At 37.9% G+C, this 25157-nt stretch overlaps 1 protein-coding gene across 6 annotated transcripts in view; it reads left to right on the top strand.

Annotated features, from left to right (window-relative positions):
- The first annotated feature begins 4474 nt into the window (after positions 1-4474).
- Positions 4475-25157, top strand: part of LOC104135121 (diacylglycerol kinase beta) — a 324024-nt gene continuing 303341 nt past the window's right edge. For all 6 annotated transcript variants that reach the window (XM_035903305.1, XM_035903197.1, XM_035903424.1 and 3 more), the window contains exon 1: positions 4475-4544. In XM_035903305.1, coding sequence (XP_035759198.1) covers positions 4475-4544 — 70 coding nt within the window. The remainder of the gene's footprint in view (positions 4545-25157) is intronic.

Genomic DNA, 25157 nt, shown 5'->3' with positions numbered 1-25157 from the left:
ATTTGTTTTTTCCTCTGTTGTATATTCTTTTCTCTTCTCTCCTCAGCCTTGTTTCTGCAGAGCAGCTGAGGATTTCAGTGGCATGGGGAATTCTTGGAAATCTAAGTTTGTTAGCATTGTTGGCTGAATGCTAAGTAATTTGATTTGTAGAGTTTTTAACAAAGGTTTGCTTCCTATTTTGGGTATGTGGCCGGGTAGGAATCCTGACAGAAAACTTAAACCCTCAAATCCAGAAAGAAAAATACATTATAAAAGGGAGTCTGGAATTCTAAGATTTAATATTGTCAGTGGATAGAGGAGGAAGGTTGTTGTGTTTGGTGGGGGTTTCTTTTGTGATAAAATGAATGGTTTATTAATGTAGTGTTTCTAACTCCTCTTATTTGCAAGGCCTGCTCTGTGTCTGGTTGAGAGGGCTGTGAATCTTACCTAAGCAGTTACTAACAAAATGTCTGTGCAGATCCGAGTTTCCTGGAATAGGTCAAACTCTTAGAGGATCGGTGGAAGAGTTCCCTATCTGACATCCCGCGTATTTTAACTGTATGCTGTAATGTGTTCTTCAAAGTGATTTATCTCTGCATGGAGACGGCAAAATGCTGTTTGTATCTGTTTAGTGCTGCTGATCTTTATTTTGCTTGACAGCAGGCACATTTGATTAATGTTTTAGTTGAAGTTTGGGGTTTTTTTTTTACCTGTGTGATCCTATTATCCCTGTTACTGCTTTCCTCTTCACATACTTACGTATATGTTTCTCACTGCATGACCTTCCTGAAGTACTGAGCAAAAAGAACTCTAAAGTAAAGTTCAAAAGAATGCATTTAAATTAAACAGTACTGAAAAGGATAATGTAAATCAATATTTTCTTCTACAGAAATTAGGATATTGTATAAGATATAGGTGACCTTGAAATGTTGACCTTAACAAATGGTGCACACCACATAACACAAATATGCAGCGATGACTTTTGTCCTCAGCATCTGTATAATGTGCTTGACTTCTTATAGCTGCATTATGATCTGTATAAAATGGGAAAATGCCACTATGAAAGGTTTAACTGAAAACTAAAGGATGCAGGGAGCAGGGACCTTTCTTTCTTTGACTCCCCTACAGCAGAACTTAATAGGAAGCTAAGAAAGGAAGCCTCGGTAAGGTTCCTTTTGCTGAGATTTTCCCCATTATATTTCTGCATATTCCTGCATCATGTGCAGAGGTGGTGTACGGGGCCTTGCTGCAGTCCAAAGTCCAAAGACCAAGTCATCCTGAGAGGACTGCCTACCTCCCCATTACTGTTCCCAGATTAAACTGGGCAAGTTAATTCCACTAGATCCTCCAGCGTCTTCCCTTTCAGAGGAAGGAACTTGCATTTGGAGAGTTTTCCAAGATAATAATGTAGTCTTAAACCTTGTTGTATCCATGATAAGTCTGCTGGCTTACATGTAGGTTACATCTTCTTTCCTGTGGACTGCCATGCACATGCTAAATTTTTCCATTGCTCCCGTCTTGTTCAGATCACTTACCTGTTCTTGCAACAGTGTTTGTAGGCAGTAGAGCCTGGGTGTCTGGTAAAGGGGAAAGGATATCAGAGGCAGTTATTTAGATCTGAAGTTGGAGAAGGGGAAGTTGATGGGAGAACATCCATTTTCACTGTCCACCTACGGTATATACAACAAACCCTATAGACTTTGTTTACAACAAACCTTATAGACAGACAAACCCGACAGACCCTATAGTCAGCCTAAGGTATCAGACATGAATAGATTGATCAGTTTAGAGTGCACAGCAGTTATTACCTTGCTAGCGAGAGTAATTCTAATGGTGGGCTGTTTATCACAAATATTCATATTAAATAATTGAATCTTTAATGGTACAGCATTCAGCAATGTTAGCTTTTACAGGTAATGAACCTAATGTAGTTAAGAATAAAAAAGTAATACTGGATGAAATTGTGGTAGAAAATTTTGGTTCTATTAAATGAACTATGTAAATATAAAGCCACTTTCAGTAAAACTTAATTGGTTGTCAAAAATATGAGAAAAATATATCTATTTGAAGAAATAAAACTGTCTTCAATACAATTTAATCAACTGCCAGATATGAAACATCTCTAATTTCATTAAGATGTCCCTGATGACCATAGTTATTTTCTCTTGTCATAAATAAGAGGTTCTCAAGACAGAATGATAGCTTTTCTTATTGAATATCACTTTTACCTTTTGTCGTTACTGCCCTTTTTCTGGCACTGCTGTTTGAGGGCTGATGTACCTTGCACTTGGCCAACATATTATATACATCAATGTTTCTTTTTCCATCCCGATCTCCATGCTCCTCTTAGTTTTTGTTATGTGATCAATCAATGTTTCTAGATATTCCCTCTTCTAACTTATGTTTTATTCTAATTTGAGGAGATGAGGAGTGTCGGAATCTCTTCTGGTTCAATTTTAAAAAGACTAGGCAGCTGCCAAGTAGTCTGTTGCGCAGTTGTATTTGGATAACCTTCCTTGCTTATAATACAGGTACATACGCTCAAATCGTTCACCAAGAAGAGCCTGAGAGCAGTGAAAACATGCTCTGGAACTAAGGTGTCTTTCTTCCTGAATTTCTTTGTCCAGGAATGATACTCGTATATATGAGAAGGGGGGAAAAAAAAAAAAAAAGAGGTCTATCATTGGGTTAGTGTATCTTTCTTCATATGCTTCTGTTCCTAGCAGCTCTATTTCTATGGGTTTTGTTTTGTTTTTTTTTTCCTGCCCCCTTGCGACATTTTCTTCCTTTTTTTTGTTTCCTAGCTGCTAACATCATCTTCTCTAGCGCTCTTTCCATTACAGTGTCAGTCTTTTCTGGTCTGAATTTTTCCTTTGCTCTTTTTGTAATCTGACCCTTGTAAATGACACATTGCTAGGTATATAGAGAGATCCCACTTCTGGTCTAAAATTAGCTTTCTAGTCTAAACTTGTCATCTAGGCAACCTCTGTAATCAATAGTGAAAGATAAATAGCACAAGAAGGCAATTCATCACATTTTAAGATTATGTTGAAACTGGAGGGATTAATTGCTGTCTGGGCCACCTGTCTCTTTCTGCTGATTAAAGAGAGCACCCTAGATGACAATCTCGGATGAGGTACCTGACTTCCAGATGGCTAAAATTAGATGAAAAGTATCCTGCCTGTTGTGCAAGGAGTGGCACTGGTAATGCATTGCCTTTGTAAGGTCTGTCCTATGGAGGTAAAAACTGCATAAAATCAGAATGAGATGGCACTCGCCATTTGATCTATTTTTTTTTATTATTTTTTTTTTCCCTGAACTGATTTGCGGCAATGCCAACAGTTATATTTGATTTTCAGTAGTGACTTCAGCAATGCTGTGACATTCTAGAAATCAAACCCCTACTATTTGGTTGGAATAGTTAATATTATCTCCCCTATGAGGAAAGGCTGAGAGAGTTGGGCTTGATCAGCCTGAAGAAGAGAAGACTGAGAGGGGATCTCATCACCCCGTACATGTATCTCAAGGGTGGATGTCACAAGGACAGAGCCACTCTTCTCAGTGGTGCCCAGTGACAGGACAAGGGGCAATGGGTACAAACTGAAGCGTAAGAGGTTTCAGTTGAATATGAGGAAGAACTTCTTTACTTTGAGGGTGACAGAGCACTGGAAGAGGCTGCCCAGGGAGGTTGTGGAGTTTCCTTCTCTGGAGATATTCAAACCCTGTCTGGACGATGTCCTGTGCAACCTGCTCTAGGTGAACCTGCTTTAGCAGGGGGGTTGGACTGGATGATCTCCCGAGGTCCCTTCCAACTCCTGCCGTTCTGTGATTCTGTGATACGGCTCTCATGAATTTCTCACCAAACTGCAGAATCCATTTCATTTTTGACATGGGGAGTTAGAAGCTTCGGAACATTTCTGAAAAGGCCACACAGCACTGTACAACAACGTAATTGGATACACACCCGGTTACCTGAATCCCGTTGTAAAACCATAGGGAACTAAGTTTACTGATGGATAGTATCTACTATTGCAGTGGTTGTTACTGAAACAGCAACATCCCCACACAAGGTGTCCAGATAAGATTTGATCTTAAAAAATCAATAATTTTTGATTATCAGTGCTGCACATAAGGATTTGGAAATATAAAAATAAAGTTTGGAAAGACATACAAAACTATTCATGGGCAAATACTGTATGGAAAGATTTTGAGCAAAACTATATGTAAGAAAATATTTATTGGTTACAATTATTTCAGTAGTAAAAATGGTATTTATGCTTCTATGCTTGCTCTTCTTTTAACAGTGCTGTAACTCACCACTGAACCAACACGCTGGGAACAGTTCATAGCATCAAAAACCTCATCCACGTAGACTGATGCCATCTCTCCAGTCTCCAAGCACTGTGAACTGAAGCCACGAATCTTTATGGAGTTTATATCGCTTGGATCAAAGGGAATGTTTTTCTGATATTTAACGAGGACCCTTACTGCCAGTATGACGAGCCAGGAGAAGTGGGTTAACCTTAGTCCTGGAGAGTTCTCTCAGCTTCAGAAATATGCAGAATGTAAGTAATTTTTAAAATATGTTATTTTTATGGCTAACTAAATATTTTTAATATTTTGAATGCAGAATACAATATAATATTATTGATACTATTCACTGTCAAGTGAGAGGTTAAATTATGGTTTATGTTTTTTTATCCAAAAGAGCTGTTCTTTGGAGGGAAAAAAAAAAAAAAAAGTTAGGGTCTGTAACTTTTTTTTTTACTGAACAATTATTAAATTATTATGCAGTATGGTACCATGTAGACTGACTATGGGTTATGTGTCTGTGGCTATTTAGAAAGTGTATTTTTATGGCTCTGCTGCCTTAAATTCACCATAACAATTTGTAGGCCAGTAGAGTGGGGTTTGTAGTTAAAAAAGGCAGCTTGCTCAGTCATGGAAGGAACATGGAAATTCCAGGAGAAACGCATTGAGGTGTTCGGTATGATGTTTCCAATACTATAACCAGTGCGCAGGAGGAGTTGTCTTATGAAAGAGCAGGAAACAAAAAACTCCTCAAGCTGCAGAGCCAGTTCTTTAGTTACTGCTCAGGCAAAGCTTCCTTTAAGTTGGCTGAGCAACTGAAATGTCTCAGAATTCTGTGCTTCGAGGACAGATACTGAACATGAGAATTTAGATTTAGGAGGTGGTTTATGAAGCCCGATAAGAACTGCACTGGAAAAGGTCAAGAACATTTAGGAAGTTTTCCTGTATGATATATGATCTAAATATATGTTTTTAAAAACAGAAAATCTCATATAATTTATGAATGTTGTTGATTTATTACTAAAGGAAACATTTGCATATAAGGTAAAATGAAGACTGCTGTATTTTTTTTTGTGCCTATGACCTCACATTGTATACTTCATTGTATTTCAGTGTAATCATCTAACAGAATAATGATTATTAGAGTTAGCTTTAATAGGACGTTCCTCTGGGATGTGATTGAGATTCGTAATATTTTCCTTATATCAGGTTAAGCCATGAATGATACTTTGAACAATACTTCCTATAATGCAATGTCATTGAACAAAAAAAAAAAAACTAGGTAGAAATACTTACATGATGCTTTCTGGAACAGATGTATTTGAGTCTCACAGTTTTCTAAAATTGCTATCTAGTTTAAAGTATCCTATTAATTAACAAAGTATGTTTCATTCCCATGCCACCTACTTGTCTTAAAGGATAAGCTATAGAGGTGAAGCAGATTTGCTCCATATACTGCTTTAAATCCTTGATGATGTTGCCAAGTAAGGAGCTATTTATTCAGTTTCTTATTTCATGGTGGAGTATAAGACATTGCTACCTGTCTGGTATTTAATCAGTTAGGCCCTTCTCCTAAAAGGCACCCTTAATGATCTAGTATGAGTCTGAGAAATGAAAATATCCGTGCTTTTTAGTAGTTCTTCTATTTGTATGTAATGCACAGAAACGTTAAATAAAGGGAAACAAGATGCAATTACATGGAGCTTAAAAAGAAAACATCCACGTTTTGTATAGATATTCCATTGCTTTCAGAGACCATTGCAAAGAAAATCTTGCATTTCCTATGTTTGATATGAATAAGCTTGTTTCTTTTAAGTTACGTCAGCAAATGGATGGTAAACATAGTATAACAGTCTTTTAAAAAAAGTATTTACTTCTGAAAATATTTACTTCTTCCTGGGAAAATTTTTAAAAATGATACTTCATTAATTTATTCAATATCAGAAATTGAAGACTTATAATAGAGAGAGATAGAATAGTTACCTTTTTTCCTATGCATTCTTACAATTTAAGCCTTCAGTGCAGTGTTTGCCAACATATTTGTTGTCTTCCTTATGAGAAAAAAGGGCATTTAATATATTGCTTTTCTTAGTGCTTCTCTTTGCTTCTCCAGCACTTCTTGCACGCACCATAGTTCAGAGCCTTTGCTTTAGTAGAACTATTGGTATTGGGATGAGGTATTTGGTGAAATGGCTTGTATTTGTTTGTGTGTGTATATAAAAGAAAGACAAGGTGTCTTTCAAGCTTCCTCTCCGTGTCTGGAATAGAAGGATGTTAGTTGTCCAAAAATGTGAAATGTGATGCATCTTTGTATAAGTAGTTAATTTCTGAGGCAGTTAGAAAAAAAAATATTGTTAATAGTATCTAGACTTTGACACACAATGCCAAGGGAATATAACCCAGATATGGACCTTATTTTGAATTTCTGAGCTGTCCAATTTAATTTTACTGTATGACTGAATAGCAGTATCTTTAAATATGTGATTTAAGACTTTAAGATGCAGTTTAAGAAACTAAATATTTAATTGGATCCAACATTTTTGAATTTGATACACGCCTTTACTCATTACTGTATTGTAATTAAATTCTGTGGAATTTTATGAGTGTATAATTGCTTTGATATTTCATTGTCTTTGTTGAACATGGCAATATTGCAAACTGAAAAATCACCAAATTTCTAGTAGCGTTTGGCTGGCTTGGTAGAGTTTAATTAAAAATAAAAATAAAAAAAATAAAAAAAAAAAAGGCACTCCACGCTTCTCGCCAGCATGTGACTTGAGGTCCCCATGGGTCTCCTGCAGGAAGGAGAGATGATCTGGGTGTCAGAAGGTAATGCTGTAGGGAGGTTTGACTTTGTCGCAGTTGCTGGCATTGGGTCTATCGGACGTGGGGGAAGCTTCTGGCATCTTCTCACAGAAGCCATTCCTGTAGCCAGCCCCCCCGCTACCAAAACCTTGCCATGCAAACCCAATACAACAACAAGCTGAAATGTGAAAAGAATGGTTAAGTTCCTTATACAAACATACATTGAGTTATTTTTTTAATCTGAGTCAATTTATGCAGGTATTTGATAGTAAGATATGAATAAGACTGAAAGTAAGTCATACAGCCCTTCAGATAGTAAGACCTACATAGTTCTTTGTGATGTATTAGTGCACGCACATTTTGGTGTGCAATTAAAAAGTAATAATACTGAATGGTAAAGACTTGAAAGAAAGCATGAAGAAATTCTTAAACAAAGTGTTAGAGAGGAGTGTACTAGACTGACCTGAGCACAGTGGGTAGAATCCAGAGTTCACGCTTACACCTCTATATCCTATTGCTGTGCTCAGATGCTACGTGTTCATGATTCACAGCATCTGCTATTGTTGATGCAAACCAGAAACTTTCAGTAGGTGCGCCCAAAGAGGGAGTGTGTTGAGGTGCCTTGCGCTAAGCAGTAGGAAGCTTTAAGCACAGGGTTGTCCTGGTTTCAACTGGGATAGAGTTAATTTTCTTCCTAGAACCTGGCATAGTGCCGTGTTTTGGATTTAGTACTAGAAGAATGCTGGTAACACACTGATGTTTTTAGTTGTTGCTCAGTAGTGCTTAACTCCAGTCAAGGACTTTTTCAGCTTCCCTTACTCTGCCAGGGGCACAAGAAGCTGGGAGGGGGCACAGCCAGGACAGCTGACCCCAACTGGCCAAAGGGCTATTCCAGACCATAGGACATCACGCTCAGGGGGAGTTAGTTGAGGGGAGAGTGATTGCTGCTTGGGATGGGCTGGGCATTGGTCAGCAGGTGCTGAGCAATTGCATTGTACATCACTTGTTTTGTATAGTCTCTTAGCGTTATTGTTATTACTATTGTTATTCTTTTCTCTTATTAAACTGTCTTTATCTCAGCCCATGGGTTTTACTTTTTTTTAATTCTGATTCTCTCCCCCATCCCACTCAGGGAGGGGGGAGTGAGCGAGCAGCTGTGTGGTGTTCAGCTGCCTGACAGGTTAAACCACAACAGGGTGTATTTTGATTTCTGCTTCTCTTTGGGGCCTACAAAAATTTGGTTAAGAAAGTTTGCTCATTTATTTTCAGGAGAGGAGTTGGTGTTCTGCATTTCATGTGCCTATCCACCCAGAAAATACTTCCTTTAAAATGTGTTTGCTGGTGATTTGCATATTTGCTTAGTGGTCTGAAAAAACCCTTGTGGGAGTTCCCTTCTCAAGCTGAATCCCCACAACTGAAGCTGGCCATGGAGTGAGATAGTGTTTTGCTGGTGTGACACCCTCAGCTGCTGCCCTCCACACAAGCACGCACCACCTATCTGGTCTGATAGCCTTAGTTCTGATCCAGTCTTGGAAGGGGCGGTAATCCTGATTATTCTACTGCATGGCAGACAGTGCGCACTTGGAGAACTTGAGAGATTTCAGTTTGAGTCTTTTGAAGTTGAACCTCAGTTTGAACACATATTCTCAGCCTTTCCCCTAACCAGAAGGCAAGCCTCTCTCACTTCCACCTGTTTTATGAAGATGACTGTTGCTGCCAGACTTTGCTGAAATCAGTCACATCTGCAAGTATCATAGTTTCTGTGAATAGCAGAGAACAGGTCCATCCAGGTTCTAAGTGAGAAATTAAGTGCGTCGTCTTATCTTTAGACTGTAACAGAACTTAGGAGGAACCTAGATGAGTTGCTTCTCTTCTGCATCAACTTACTTTAGTCATGTAAAGAAATTATCAAACCTTCTTGAGATACAGGCTGCACAGATAGTAAGCTTGAAGTACTTCCAGAGTTAGGTTATGTGTGCAGAACCCTACTTCCAGAGTGTGGATGTTATAGGTCCAGCTCTCCTGGGCTTACAGGTCTGAATTCAACCTAAATCCCCTTTTTAGTCACCATAATAGGTGTGTGGATCTTTCGCTATGAAGCCCGTTAAACTCCTCACATGGATTCTGGTGCTTGGACATGGATGTGTGCTTGCTACTTTCAGACTGAAACACACTTTACTCTGGTTCGGTGTAGTTTCACTTTTAATTCATTTTCTGTCAGCTGGATGATAGCCTGTCTACTCTTGCAAGTGTAGTTAAACAAGGCCTGCTCCTAGCTCTGCATGCAAGATACTGTCCTTGGTATCCCATTAAGAAGTTCCTACCACATCTTGTCTGCCTGTCGTCTTCATCACATATTTATAGTATGATTCTCAGCTTTATCCAAGTGTATTGCCTGGTGAACTCAAACCCTGAATGTAAAATTTCCTGAATACACACCAGAGTTTCCCAATTTCCATAAATGTAAGTGAACAGCAAAGGAGAATGAGTTCACCACCACTTGTTCCTCATCACAAAACATTTCCCTCTAAGCCACACTTAGAACTTATTAGTAAGTGAATATCTTCCACTAAATTAATCCAAGGAATATCCATAATTTTGTTTTGCTGAATTATTTTCAAGCTCAATTCAAGGCAACTTTATACTTCCAATTTAAGACTTTTTTTCATCTGCTCACCATACTTAAATAATTTGTGGCTTCAAATGAATATTTTGGAACAGTTTAAATATTACTTTAAAAAGAAGAAAAGTGTATTTCTAGAATTCAAAGAGCATATTACCTAATACTTGGCTCTTTGCAGTTAATCTGCATGTGTGTGGTTTTTGGAAGAATAATTGTTTCCAAAGACAGTCTCTCTGTGTCCTCCTTGCCAGTCAAGTTAAAAATCTCCTCTCTTCTCTTGTTCTGAAGAGAGAATAGTAGAAAATATTTTGCATTGGATCTTTGCCTGGTTTTAAAATGCCTCAGAAGAATACGTGAAAAGAAAGAGAACTGAGATAACTGGTGTGCTCATTATATAGTAGTAATAATAATAACAACAAAACCAATAACAATCATGTAACCCACACCCAATACTGAAGATTCTAGGGAACTACATGCACTCAAGAGAAGAAAATTGATATTCTTTTTCTCCTTTAGATTTCATTATCAGTGCTGGCTGTGGGAAAGAAAGGTGAAAAGATGCAGGGTTTTTTCTGCATAAAAATATCACTTAAAGTGTATGGGGTAATGAACATATGGGACTTTTCAGGCAATGACTGTTTCTTCTAAACTCTATAGTACCAAGTATATGCATAATCCTGTACTATTCCTAATAGTAGCCTGAATTGTAAAGACATTAGAGAGAAACCATATAAATAGCTTCATAGTGATTATTATCTGTATGGTAAGTTTGATTAGTTTGGACAGGGGGGTTTGTATCCTTTTAATAAAGACTTTTGTATGTCCTTTTTATTAAATGAAGTTTTATGTCTATTATAGTCCAAAGTATATGTTAAGGGATGCTTAGAGGATCCTGCTCCAAAAACAAGTGAGAAAATATTGAAGGGACTGGAAACAGTTAAAGCAAGACAGTTTCATGATTCAGCTAGGCTTTAAAAGAAAGAAGGAAGGTCTGCCCTTCCCTTAGTAGGTGGAGAGAGGCGGAGGAATAGGCCTCTGAGCGCTGGCAGCATGTGCACTCTGGGGAAATAGTTTGGTGTTGTCTGTCCTTTTGAGTTTGTCAACAAAATGTGCCCCGAGGAAAAAGCCTGAAAAAGACTTTTTGCAAAACTTTTGGCAGTGATTTTTTTCCCAGGCTGGTGGAGGAGAACTTGGGCAGAGTGTCACAGCCTGAAGATAGATGTTGGAGTGCTACTGAAATGGCTGTGAGAACAGGAACAGCATCAGCAGCTGCAGCGTCTTTTGATGTAGCATCAATAGCTACTGCAAGAACTAGACAGTGTAAGAATGTTATAGGGGAGCAAGACAGAGGAACTCGTGAAAAAGATCTCTGAAGAGAAACAGGAAAGTCAGCAGAAGTTTTGGTCCAGAATTAAGTTGGCAGAGACTCTTGGGAGGGTTTGATTCTGGAGGTCCTCACAGATGGAAAACATTTTCTTTTACAATGGGTATAAATGATAACCTGTGGGGAACTTCATGCGTGTGGCAGCTGGTCACCAGCAGCTATGGGCCATTACGCAATCCCTCAGAGGATCCCAGGCATCTAGTGCCACATGGAATTGTACTAATTCTAACGAGGGAATGGGCCTCATCAAAGAATACAGATTGCTAAAACCAGCTATTATTGGCTGTTTGGAAAGTAGAGAGAGAGAATTGCTCGTGATTACTGAGAATAGTTTTACCCCAAGTATTGGATTTTAGGGGTATGGTGTTTCTGCTGCTGTTAGTAAAGATGGAGAAAACTAAGTTCTCGTAAAGTTTTGTCAGAGCCTGTCAGACTGGCTGAAAGATATCCTATGCCTAGGATAATGAGTCTAACGAGAGATCCCCTCTTTGCATGCAAGGCCTGTTGGGGATGGATTGGCCAGAAAAGGGGGCTGGCTGATGATTTGTGGAGTCTGCGTTCTAGTTCTAAGTCTGTGACTGGGGACTAAAAATCTGACTAAGAGAAACGGGTATCCCACTCAAGGGTTTGGTGGGGCACTCACTTTAGTTCTTCTGGGAGGTGAACTATGAACTATGCTTATTGGTACAACACTGTAATTTTTTTTCTTAAGATGTGTGAATTTAAATCCCTAGTGCGCATTCCTGTGATGTACCAATTTAGAGAAAATGGGATGGAATTATTGTATCTGATAGGTTAAGGCTCTAGTCAGGTTGGTTTTTTTTGTTTGTTTTGGTTTTTTTTTTTTTTTAAGAATAAAAGAACTCTGTCCAAAGGAAGGTGCTTATATACAGTCTGCACTAATGAGGATTATTAGATCCAACTTTATGACTCGTACTAGACTAAAATCCAGAATAGAAAAAACACAAAGCTGTGAATTTATTTTTTGTTAAACCAGTTGTAGTTGGGACTTGGTCTCTGAAGATTGTTTCAGAGATGAAGTTGTTGAGGGGGGTGGAGAGGTGGGCACCAACATCAGCTGCAGAAGTATTGGTGGACTTGGTTCCTCTCCTCCAACAGGAATTCTGGTATGGTAAGCCAAGCATTTCTGAAGGAAAAAAGCTGATAAACATACAATAATACAGTATAATTTGGATCTCTGAGGTGGGCTTTCTAGTGACTTAAAACACTTAGTGCCTCTGCCACGATATATACCTATCTGTGACTAGCAGATGTGTTTTTGACAGCAACCAGTCAATTCTCCAGTTAACCTGTCTAGAGTAAACAGTGTCATATTGACTCTGTCCATGACTGTGAGTAAGGAGGAACCTTTTCGTGGCAGTCAGGTGGGACACTCAGGTGTATGCAGAACCTTTTTCCTGCTTCCATACCTGTGCTGAAGAAGGGCATCCAACTTGTTTAAGGTACAATAGGCTATTTAGGGAAAGGGACAATGCTGAAGAGAGTGCTGCCCTCCTTACTTTGACTAAAGGGTCTATCACATTATTTGGGAGTTACTTTATTTCATGACAAAGGCAAGTGCATTTGAGTCCTTTCAGTCCCTCTCAGGGTACTATATATTCTAATTTAAAACAATCTTTTAGGAACTAATAGCTTTCCTAGAACTTTATTCGAAATGCATGCAGTAATGGCAGTAAGAAAGTCACACTGAGTGACTTTTTGAGTATCCTAAAAGCGATCTTATTACAGTATTATGTTCACGTCTTAGCTAATTTCAGGGATTCTCCCCTGTCTTCTGACTGCAAGAAACTTTGTATGCTAGCTGCAGGGAGACATGTTTTAAGAGAGTAAAATAGTGAATTTTATATGCATTTGTGACTATTGGATGGCAAAATTGGGACATACTTTGCTGTTTATAAGGTGCCCTATTCCTCTGCAGAACAAAGGATGCTCCCATAAATATCTTACTTGCTCAGGAGTTCTGATATCAAGGGATTATAGCCATCAAAATGCAAGACTACTGTTTCTGCTGCAAGCTGTTGACAGGAGACTGCTAGCAAGAGGCCATAGATCGTAACAGAAAGAGGCTTGATCCATTTAGTAAAAGCAGAGAAGGCAATAGGCCTTCAGAGTAAACTTGTAATTCAGAATTTTTGAAGATGTTGACAAATTGGTCCTGAGCAGGATCAGTTCAATGAAGCACCAGCTCTTTTTAGCTTCAATTCCTGTCCTAAAGAGCTGCTTCTGGTTCCTGAATGATGGAGTGGCAGGGTCAAAAATATGGTGGCTCAGAAACTTGTGACTTTCATTTAGGGGTAACAGAAGTATAACAGAGCAAATGGTCTCAGTTGTGCTAGTACTAGCACACTTTATTTGTCCGTTTTAGGAAAGCTAGTGAAAGCGTCAAAGTTTTGTGCCTATTTAGATTGCATACAGAAGAAACGTTAGAGGAATTAGAGAAGGAAAAAATTGATGCAGTCTGTTAGATAGTACCAAGTTGCATTGTCTCAGATTCCAGAAATAAATTACTGTTAGAAAAGGCTGTTACTAGTTATAAACCTGTCATCTGAGCACAGAGAGGCGCTGGCCATGCTTGCTGTGTCATGAATAGGACACTGTCCCATCATCAAGAACACTTAGTGGCCTCACTAGAAGATGGTATTTTACTTGCAACCATCTTGCCCATCTGCTTCATCTGGGAGAATGGAGGAGAGAAGGCGGTCGGAACACCTGGAGAAGACGGTAGTGTTTATTCAGTCTCACTGAGCAGAGAAAGATAATAGTTCAATACAATACAGATATTGAATTGGTTGTGCTGAGACTGGATAGTGTTTGAGCTTTATTTTTAGGATAATCAGATTATTTTCTAGATTATGCTACTCAGTTTCCAGTGTTTCCACTGAGGGCACGGTGGCTGTTTAGGTATCCGGGAAACATTAAGTTGCTCAGACCTCTAGCACTGCTGATAGTAACAGGGCTTGTGTTAACTCTTAGACATGCAGATAGATCCGTGGTTCTTAAATAATACAGTCAGGCTCCCAAATGCTGGGCCTTTGTTGCAATAGAAGGGAATTATGTGTAAGTCTCTAGGGGAAAAGTCAATGACTATGTATTTCCATTTTCAATGATACTGTTTCAAGAAGCAAATCTAAAAGAGTTCCTACGAAGTCCAGAATAGAAACCCTAGTTCTCAGGTTTCTGTGGCTGTGGGATCCATGGTGTGCAGTGGCTGGCAACAGTACCTTCTGGCTTAGAATCCTTGAGAGGCAAATGGTGTCATCTCACCTGTTTCCTCTGTCAAAAATAATGATTTCTTTCTAGCTTTGAAGCTGCACAGATACACGCTGCCAGTCACTAATGCCCAGTGTTGCAGCATCAGCTGTTACTGGTATTGAACATATATTGTGGTTATTAAAAATCTGAGATATGGTCATAAAATTACTGAACGTGTATTTGTACACTGTAAAATGTATAAACATTGATTATGCCTTTGTTATATTTCCTGTGCTTCTATGTATCTTCCATATTTCTTTTCCTTTATTGTTTGGTTGTTTCTATGGACATTTGCATGTAAACAGTGAGAAGCTTTTGTTTCTTAAGAGTTCGTCTGTTCCTATTGCTTATTTCCTATTATAAAAAATTGGGGGATAATTCAATTGGTTGCTGTGGAAATGAGCCTGATGTCACAAACAGAGAATTACAGTTCACCAAGCCTTGAAGAGGGAGAAGGGACTAATTGGGGAGCCATGTGACTGTGGCAGAATCTCAGCTCTCATCAAAAGCATGTATTTTTAGTCCTCGTGTTTCTATAGAAGAGCTTGAAAGTGTAATTCAAATGATGACAATCCGTGACTCATCAGACAAACTGAAAAAAAATAGCTCTGAGCGAAAGAATGATCCCTCTTTGCTTTTATGGAATTCGAACTCAAAGAACCAGTCACTCGTGGCGGGTCCCCTCAGCCCATCAAAGCTTCATGTGCCTGGAGAGAGAAGGGGAAAGCTGCTCATCCAACTCATCCACTGAAAAAATGTACTTTGCTGTTAGCGTTACTGCTTACGCTTTTCTGCCTCTCCTGGATTTCTGAAGAAAGGAACCAAAGCTGCTTTCCTTATCGCTCTTGAGAACAGGAGATAGGTTGCTCTTGGTGGTTCCAGTCAAGAATTGGAGGCCCCTTTTTGAAGAAGAGCGGGCTTAGGGCTGCCTGCCGGATGGTGTCAGAAGGCCTCTCTGCCTGTGCCATTTGTCGGGGTTGAAGGGCCCTGGGTTGCATTCCTCTCTGTTGTTTTCTGCCAATTAAAAGAAGCAAAAATTTTAAATGTGCTTATAATTATGTATGTTTTCATTGTTTTTTCAAGCACTAAAAATATATTGCTTTTTGTGTGGCTTTGGAAGATTTTTAGTGGGTGTTATGGAGTGTCACTGCATAGTTTTGTTGGCTGCATTGCAAAATGCGATGGCTTTTTGAGGACGTTACTGATTGCTAAATTTGTTTTTAGAGCTGTCAGATTTTGTGTCGTTTATGATTTATAATTTTATTAAAACCAGCACAGAATATTGAGAAAAGAACTTGTGATTAAATTCCAATATGATATTTTCTTGCATAGTTTCTCAAAATATAAATTCTCAGTTTTATTTTCAACATAAAAGGTTATAAATAATTTGCATTATTGAGACACTTAAATTAATTGTAGCAGTAATGATAGGTATTGATAATGAATTTGTTTTGAAGAATGTGCTTCCTAGAATAAACTGGCCTAATAATAGACATTTTCATTCATGAAGGCACACCAAATAGGTTTAAAATGCTTTGTTAACTGTTGTTTGTTTTTGGTTTTGTTTGTGGGTTGTTGTTTTGGTTTTTTGTTTTTTTTTTTAAGTAGAGGGCCATTTCTACTTTTAATGTTTTTTTATGTTTGAAATTCACTACAGAGATGGGACAGAATCTAGTGTCCTTACCTGTATCAGAATAGATTAACTGAAGACCCTGGCGGTCATTGACATCACTGCTTTGGAAGGAAGCGTAGGCTGTATTTTGCATAAGAGCCTGTATATTGTAGAGGTTGAAATGAATGGAAGGAAACAGTGAAAATTTTAGACAGCTATGAGAGGAGGATGGGAAGACAGCTTATATACTACGTATGTGTCTGAGTGCTTTATCAAACAGAGGCACTTCAGTACCTGGATAGGCTCTAAGGGTTTGAGAAATGATTGCAGTGATACTAGAGACGATGAAAGCAGATTGAAGAGATGCAAAGAAAAAGAGTGAGTGGCCATGTAAGTACATTATTCTAGTTTTGAACTAAGGTTACAAATAGATGGTAACTGTACCATTTTAGCAGCATGAATATAGGAGATTCACAGTTCCTGGGATGAAAAATATGAAAGTCCTGAAGGGGAAAAAATTTTAAAAATAATTGAAACTTAAACCATGCAAAAACAAAACAAATGGCTGCAAATAAAGTTGGAGTCTACCAACTTTTGGCAGACCAAAATTCACAGATGTGTGCTGTTTTCACAACTCATAAGTAATGCATTAAGTGATTTAAAGAAACAGAGAGAAGAACAGATCTCAGAAAGAGATGACTAGGGCTTTTAAAGACTCAAACCAGCAGATAGGAACCAAAACAGAGCTCAGTCCCTAAAGGTTGATTTTTGGAAATTCTTGTTTGACATTTGGGTATTTGGTCATGAAAAATAATTTTTAAAAAATTATGGAAAAAAAAATGGTGTGATTGAGAGCAATGACCTGGAGCAGAAGGAAAAGAATTCAAGTGGAACCTTAGTGGCTAGCCAAATTTTATCTTGCAATAATGATTTAAATTACTCCTAACATAACTGTTCTGCCTTCTGTAGAGAGCCCTGTAGAAGGTTTTCTAAAAATTGTTTATTATTAAAAACTGTGAAAATGTGCACAAGTGCTATTATTCTTGATTCTAAGGCTTGACTACTTTTTTAGCTAATTTTGGCTGAGGTTGAATCCAAATTAGTACTCAAACTGGAATTTGAAATAAGCCACTTGCATTCCCTTTGGAGGTGCTCTTATTCTAGAATAAATCAGAAATGATTATTCATTCAGAATTCTTTTAGTAGACAAGATGTTAGTTAATTAGGAATTAGCTAGTAGTTAAAGGAATACTGATCCATTTCATATTCCTTTGTTTTAAGTATAGAACCATATTTTTATTTTTTGCTTCAAACACAATGAATTTTGTCATGTTGCTCATCAAGTCCAAGCTCATTATTTCATCTAGGGTCTAACATGTGATACCTTCAAAGAGGATCATGATATCTTCAAACAGTTTATGACACTGTGATACAATTTTAAATTATCAGTGCATTAAGAGGATTCTGGGAGTTTAAGGGCTCCACAGAAAGAATGACAAAATATAATGAAGTTGTCCCAAATGGTACAAAAGCACATGCTGAAATATTTCCCAGTTTAACTATGTGTTTAAATTAAAGCATGCACTGAAGCTTTTCTGGATTAGGTTTCAAGAAGCAAGTGCCAGAGCAGCACTTCCTTTTAATAGTGTTCTAGAGATGCATAATGACTGATCATGTAGGAGGGCTACTAAGCTGCTCTTGAAACTGCAAACACTCCAAGACAGACTCTACTGTTCAGATAAATACTTTGCACCTCTGTGTACACATTAGAGCTTAAAGTTATCCAATCTCATATTTTTAAAAATAACCTGAATAAGTTTACTTGAAAACTTGTGGTTTTCCTACCATTAATGGCTTCCATAAGAATCTGAGTTGATTTTTTCCCCCTCCTTTTTTCCATCCCCATTTTATTATCTACCCACAAAACCCATGTAGCATCCTTGGCTAACAACACCCCCCTCCCCTCCTGCCCCCAAACAAAACAAAAACCCCCAAACAAATCCAGTCATCTCTACAGCTTAGCATCCTGTCCCTGGGAGGCATGCATCTGAAAAGTTTTGTGAGGGGTCCAGGCAGAAATATGTTAATATTTATTCAGGGTCTGTCTCGACATAAAAAGCAATACCAAATTTTGCATAATTATGCACAGTAGGTTATAATCATGTCTCCATTTAATTACTTTAGTGGAAACTTGCGATATGGTCTCTGCACTACAGAAAGTCTTTGGCTTGAAACCGAGTCAGACCTCATTGAGTGTTGTGTTGCTTCTAGCGAATAAAGCTGCATAAACTGCTCTAAATAATTGAGTTAATGAATAAGGGACATATAATGTCACTGCATTTTTGTATATTAAACTTGCCAGTTGAGGCGTACTTCAGCTTTTATATCCTGAAAGATGTTATTTAAGGTAAGGAATGACATAATTTTATTGGGTAGGAATGCCCACCTGAGATGTTATATGTACAAATTTGCTCTCTCCCATGCAGAATTTGTCATGTCCTGGTTTTCCCCTTCAGGAGTTGTGTAGTAGCAATCAGGGATGCACAAGAGCTCTGGTCATATGGGTTTGCTGTTCATGCTGCCAGTGACGGAGAAGTTGTGTTCGATTGCTGCTGGCTGCTACACAAATTCTAGTGCCGCAGTACGTGTAGTGTTCTGAGGTGGTGATTAAGGCAAACTGTGTTAGGATTTTTAGTTGTAATTAGTCTTGTATATAGCAGCAGGTGGGTTTTTAGAAGTGATCCTCTTGTTCAGACTGCTGATACATCACTATAAACTTGCCTCTAGTAGCACTTCGGAATTTTTAGTCCAAGCTTCTTACAGCCCACATATCCAGGTCTTTAAAAAAAAAAAAAAAAAAAAAAAAGTGATAAGAAGAAAAAAAAAAACTATTCTCAACTAGTTTTAGCTTAGAAGCGTTGCTTTGTCTTACGGACTGTGAAGCATCGAAGCATCTCTGGGGATTTGATTTCTGCATTCTTTTACTAAATGCCTGTGTTTATGTGCTCAGCCTTTTCCATAAGTGCTGTCTCAATGGCCTATTCTGTTTTGAGGAGTGGATTCTACCTCGTTTTCTTTCTGCTTTTGTGAAAGAGATGAAAATGTGTCCCACCTGTTTAGGTATTGCAAACCAATAATTCTTGTGTAAAAAAGAAACAGAAGAAATGGGAAACATTTTCATCCCTTTCACAAAAGGAGAACAAAGTCCTTTATCATAGCAGATTTTTATTCTTTTCATTATGCATTTTTTCTTAATCAGTTTTTAGTGTTAATAGTTATGCTGAGTATCAGTCTTGTCCTAATCTTCCACAAAACAACACTTCACTGGGAGAGATTCCCGTTTTTACTGTTACTGGCTTTCAATTTCATGTAAGTAATAGTTTTCCATATGATCCTGAAAAAAATATTTTCTTTGTATACATATTTTAGAGTGGTTTTATTTTTCTTCCCTACGCATTTGGTCTTAGATAAAGGTCTAGTAGCTTACGCTGCATAACCTCAGTGATCAATGGAGCTTTGTAAAAGTGGGTATTCCCAGCCCTTGCCAAATGACCATCAGCAGATAGCTTTGGAACTTGTTATCAGAGCCGAGATTTTTCAAACTGCTTTTATGGTTGGCATCCAGATGCATTCTGGAATTTTATGCAGTAATGCTGTTGAACTACTAATTCTAGCAGTCATTTTAGGGAAATTTCTATTTGCAGGTCTGAAAATTCAAGTAGCATTTTAAAACTTTGAAGTGTTTTTTAGCAGTCTGGTGTTGGAGTTAAAAAAAAAATGAGAAAATTAATCTTAAGTCTTCCTGACGCATAAAAATAAAATTTTGTTTTAACAGTGTTAATTTGTACAGGGTATGCATCACTGTTCTCTATGAAATTAACTCATTATCAGATTTTTAAAATGACTTGAATTCCTTTGTCTTAAAAAACGGCGCAGATCAAGTAGAAACATGGAGAGAGTGAACAAGGAGGCAGGTAAGGTCTGATTTTCCTTAGCTAGTTAGTTTGATTAAACGAAGCAGGAATAAAACGTAAGTAGTTAAGGAGGCATAGGTGAAAAAAGCAGTAGCAGTTAGGAAGATTGGAGAAATTGTGGATAAAATAAACTAAAAATAAAGACAAAGACAAAAGCAAGCTTAATGGGAGGCAAGGTTGTATGCATGAAATGACCAAGGGTTTATGTGAGAGTTAGAATAAAAAGAGAAGCTACAGAATGGGGAAGAAGGTAAGGTGAGAATAAAAAAATACGGTATTCCAGAGGAGGAGGAAGAATTTGTTCATTGTGTTCTCAGAAAAGTGAGAAGTAATACTTTATAAAAAATGTATTTGTTTTTCCTGTATTCAAATTATCAACTGAATTGCATTTCAAACAACCTGAATTATAGCTGTTCCCTTTAAAATTGGACAGAAGTCAATTCTTGATCTTTGTAACGTGCTCAATGCCTTCACAGGACACACAGCAGGATGAATAGGAAGCCTTCAGCCTGGTTTTCCTGCTTTTACGTGGTTACAATTAACTCCGCATGATGCACATTGTTGTATTTGTGATTAAAGTTTCCAGGGAATGACTTGAATTCTGATAGCAAGAAAATGGTGTATTTTCTGTCTGCAGCGTGAGCCCAGTGCTGGCAGCCATGTTGCTTTGTTGAGCTTTTGAGATGCCCTGGCTGCCCGCAGGCTGTCCTCCTGCTCTCAGCAGCACTTGGCAACTGGTCCCCCTGCCCCTTGCAGACGGGTGTTCCCATTTCCACCCCTTCCCTGCCGGCATTCACGTCCTTCCCCCTTCATCTCTCCACCACCCTCTTGCAGCAGTGCCATGCCCAGTCCCCACACAAATAGCGCTCCGCTTCTGCTCACGGCCAAGCTTACGACCCTGTCTGGCAAGGGAACGAATGCGCATGGGTAAAACTGAGAACCTGTGTAGAACCAAAAGGGCCTCTGTGTGGGTACCCGTGCCGTGGACGCTGACTTGGATCTTCTTACAAGAATAAGAAGCTGCCACGTTTGGGAGTTTCCCAGCGAAGCAACATGTTTGTGCTGTACTTTGCAGTGCAGTGTAAAGATTCCTAAGCTAGAAATTGAGCAGTAAACTGGTGCAGCAGCACAGCTGGAGTCTATTTTCAGTTTATTTCAGGAGCTCTAGAATTCCTCCAGTGCCTGATTCAAGCTAATCAGAGTATCTTTACATAATAGTGCCATTTGTAGGCACACAGAACAACAAATACTTCTGACGAAACAAAACATTGTGGTGTTCCTGTTGAAACATTTGGATGCTTACAGAATTAAATATTTCAATATTTTACTTGGGGAAAAAAAAAAAAAGTTAAGTGAAACCTGATTGTCAAAGAATATGAATATGGGGTTTATTGGAATATGTTATCTACCAAAGCATCTGATTTTCTTTTTAACAAAGGCAATTTCTATTAAAGATCTTATCCGGTTGGTTTGGTGGGACAAAAGCAAATAGTTTGCACAGTCTTATATTAAATGTAACATCTAAATATAAGTAAAATCATTAAAGAGAGATTTATGTATTGCCTTAGGATTTTGATTTGGGTGATCTCACTTCTGAAGGCAGCTTCAAAAATTTCAGCCTTTACTTTGATGTCTAAAATAAGTTATCCTCCTTGTCTAGCCATTTTATTTATATTCATATCCATATCTTATCTTGGGTAGTGGTGGTTTTTTTCCTCAGATTTAGAGTTTGTTGGAAGGCACAGAAAAAGGGTGTAAATCGTAGATTCTTTATTTCAGTGTGACTTGTATGGATATATTCTCTGGTTTGCTATCTGTGAGTGACACTAAGCTTGAGATACTCTGACAAGGGTCTGGCATATTTCTTAATGGTGCAGAGGATTGTGCGTCACTACTTTCAGGAGACTAGGTCATTATTGTATGACTTATCTTGAAGCCATGATCTCATACATATTGAGAGCTAGTAAGTAATTTATTTTCTGTCATTTTTTTTTTTAATGCACAGTCTGGGATAAGCTCTATTTTACTAAGCGCACACAATGTTAGAAAAGCATTAGAACGAAATCAAGTCATTGCTCTGTGAGAAACTTAAGCATAGTTGTGGCTACAGTTTTCTTACATGCCTAATCTAAGACCCCATCCAAGCTTAAAAATTTACCTTTTAAGAGAATTTACCTTCTAAGAGAATGAACAAGAACATATGGGTCTGGGGCTGCAGGAGGAGTGGAACAACCCAGCTTAGATCATCCTAAATGCCAAGTAAAAGTGACATATCCTATATGTGTTGTTAATTTTATTTGTTAGGGAAGCACGTAACCTGCTAAGTAGCATTCAGTAAATTCTGGCTTTACAGTTGGTTTATGTTTGTCTATACAGTGCTGTTTAAAACACATGATAGACTAATAAAGCATGGTATCATTGCTTAAGGAAAACAATACTGCTCAGCTTATTCCCATAGACATTACAGTTTATCTTTCCTTGATATGAAATGTCTTATATCTTTTCATAAGATACTGTCTACTGTGAATTGCACTTCCTGCATATGTGGCAGGCTCTGGGACTTCCAATGTCTTTTGCAAGAACAGATTCATTGGGTTAAAATGTTCTAGAGCAGTGTTTTTACAGCAGAGGTATTCAAATGTTTTGCTTTTACTAATTCTGAAACAGGATATAACACAGGAAAGGAAGAGCCCAGCTTGAAAAGCAAGGGAAAAGTCTAAAACATTTCCTTTACCACTCTTTGACAAAACTCTGAAGTCCCTGAAGTCTAGTTCTGTTTTTCTTTACTTTGTGCTCTCTGATGTCTTACTCTGAATCAAGCAACTTTCCTTTTCCTCAGCTTTTCCTGAACCAAGGCAAGCTATGCCTAATAAGCCTGGTCTCCAGAAGCAGTTGAGTCAAAAAGTTCACAGATGATTTGCTCTTCCATTTACTTGGAATGTAACTCCATTGGAACTGGAAGGTAGCTGCCTCTCAGCTGGTCTGTCACCCTGGTTTTTGACTGAATTTATTTCTAATAATAGTCTTGCTTCTTTTTCTGTGCCTAAATCAAACTATTTTATCAATGTTTAAATACTTCTAATAATCAGACTTACGGAATATTTGGAATGTTCAGCTGCAAGTTAATGACGAATACAAAAATTTGGGAAAAGGTAAGGTTCTGCTTGTGGCTATAATTTCCTATTTCAGAATGCTCTTGTAATGTTGGAGTGTTTTCCTCACGTGGAGAGCATTTGATGGAGTATCTTTATTCTGAAAAGGAAGTAATCCTATTAGATCATCAGAAAGTTAAGGTCTCTGGAAACCTGGAAAATTATGAGATCATACTTTTAGATTCTTTAAGGTCTTTGTAAGTGATACAGCATTTCTGAGAGCTTTTTCTCTTTAAGATACACATTAGTTACCACTTGGAAAAAAAAGGTATGAAGGAGCAAAAGAAGAGCAAGGAGAAAGAAGGGAAGAAAATCAGAAGGTGTCCCTGACTATGGCAGCGGGATTGGAACTAGATGATCTTTAAGTTCCATTCTGACCCAAACTGTTGCATGATTCCATGATTCTGATCAACTTTTCTTTCCTCTTCTGTTTTATTTTGCTATTTTTGAAGTCTCCTCTGTCTCTTCCTATCTTTCCTTCTCCCCATCTTTTCTTTGTCTTCTCATGTTCCTTTTATCCTTTTTGGTGATTAACTCTTCATCCTTCTTTCCTTCTCGTGTCTTTTCTGCTTGCTCTTGCTCTGTCAGATTGTTTTTGCTGATATTATCTTGATTTAGATGCTCTGGACAGTATCATTGTTAATCTTCTTAATTTATAACAATATAAAATTAAATAAACAAAGCTGTCCTGTGTGAGCATACTGGGGTAGAAGTGGATGGATTAGGAAGGGATATAAATTTGAATCCTGGGACCTGGGATTGTTGTTAGTTCATTACTGTTACGGGTTTTTTTTGTCTGTGGCAACATTAAGTTGATGAATGCCAGTGTCATGTAACTGGTGTTTGCTACTAGGTTAGATAATGTAATGTTGTTATAATACCTGTATTTTAGAGCTTCATGTTCATAAAACATTTCAGTAAGCTTGTGTTAAATGTCTATTTACTGTAAGCTTAATATAAAGTTATCTTTTTCTTCTTAATGTACATGGAGTTTAGCTTAGGGGCATATCTTGGTAGTTTGACGCATAGGTGACAGAAAAGATATTTTAGTAAATTGATTTGTTTATCTCCTTCCCAGCTTTTTTCCCTAAGATGTAATATTATGGATTGGCAAGGTAAATGATTCTTGCTCCAGAGGTTATTGATTGTTGGCAGGATTTGTGGCAGCGATGATTGATTTAAGGAAAGAACTAACCAAAAATGGGGAACTCATTTGTGATTTGGAAAAAAATTTTGGTGAGGAAATTCTTGGAGAACTTGCCAGAAATTGCTAAAAGATGTTCTGACCATAATGACAGTAAATGAAAAAACTTATAAAAATTAGTGACTTAATCAGTATTGTACTTACAGTAATTGTCCATAGTGGGTGCTAACCTGTAACAGTACTTTAGATGGAATAAACTGGTACAGTATATGCTCTTTAAGATCTTCTTGTATGTATTGTGCCATTTTTAATAGACCTATCCTAGGGCTGCATGTTTCTGTAGAGGAGAAAGATAATAAAAGTTTGATGATACAAGTAAGTGGAAGTAAAAGTAACTCAGAGTCTGCTTACATTACATTCAAGTTGTGATTATGTCTCACACAACTTTAAAGGAATTGCCTTAATTTAGCTACTTTTGCTACATCGAGTAAGTTTTTGACACAGAGGAAGTCAGTATACTTTTCAAATCTGTGAAACTGCGGTCTGTGCTGATGCAGCTGTATTTTTATCTGTACACCCAATCATCTGGGTATGAATAAAGAAGCCACAGTTGCAACTTTTGACTTCAAAGTAGACAAAACCTTCCCTTGGTAGAGATATTGTCAATATATTTGGTAATGACCTGTAGGATGAAGGAGACACAGAGGAAGTCAGTATACTTTTCAAATCTGTGAAACTGCGGTCTGTGCTGATGCAGCTGTATTTTTATCTGTACACCCAATCATCTGGGTATGAATAAAGAAGCCACAGTTGCAACTTTTGACTTCAAAGTAGACAAAACCTTCCCTTGGTAGAGATATTGTCAATATATTTGGTAATGACCTGTAGGATGAAGGAAAA

This window comes from Egretta garzetta, unplaced genomic scaffold (genome assembly GCF_000687185.1).
Source record: "Egretta garzetta isolate BGI_Z169 unplaced genomic scaffold, ASM68718v1 scaffold210, whole genome shotgun sequence".
Lineage (NCBI taxonomy): Eukaryota > Metazoa > Chordata > Aves > Pelecaniformes > Ardeidae > Egretta > Egretta garzetta.
Note: the sequence above shows the minus strand (reverse complement) of the source record. Positions and strands in the feature narration are given on the sequence as shown.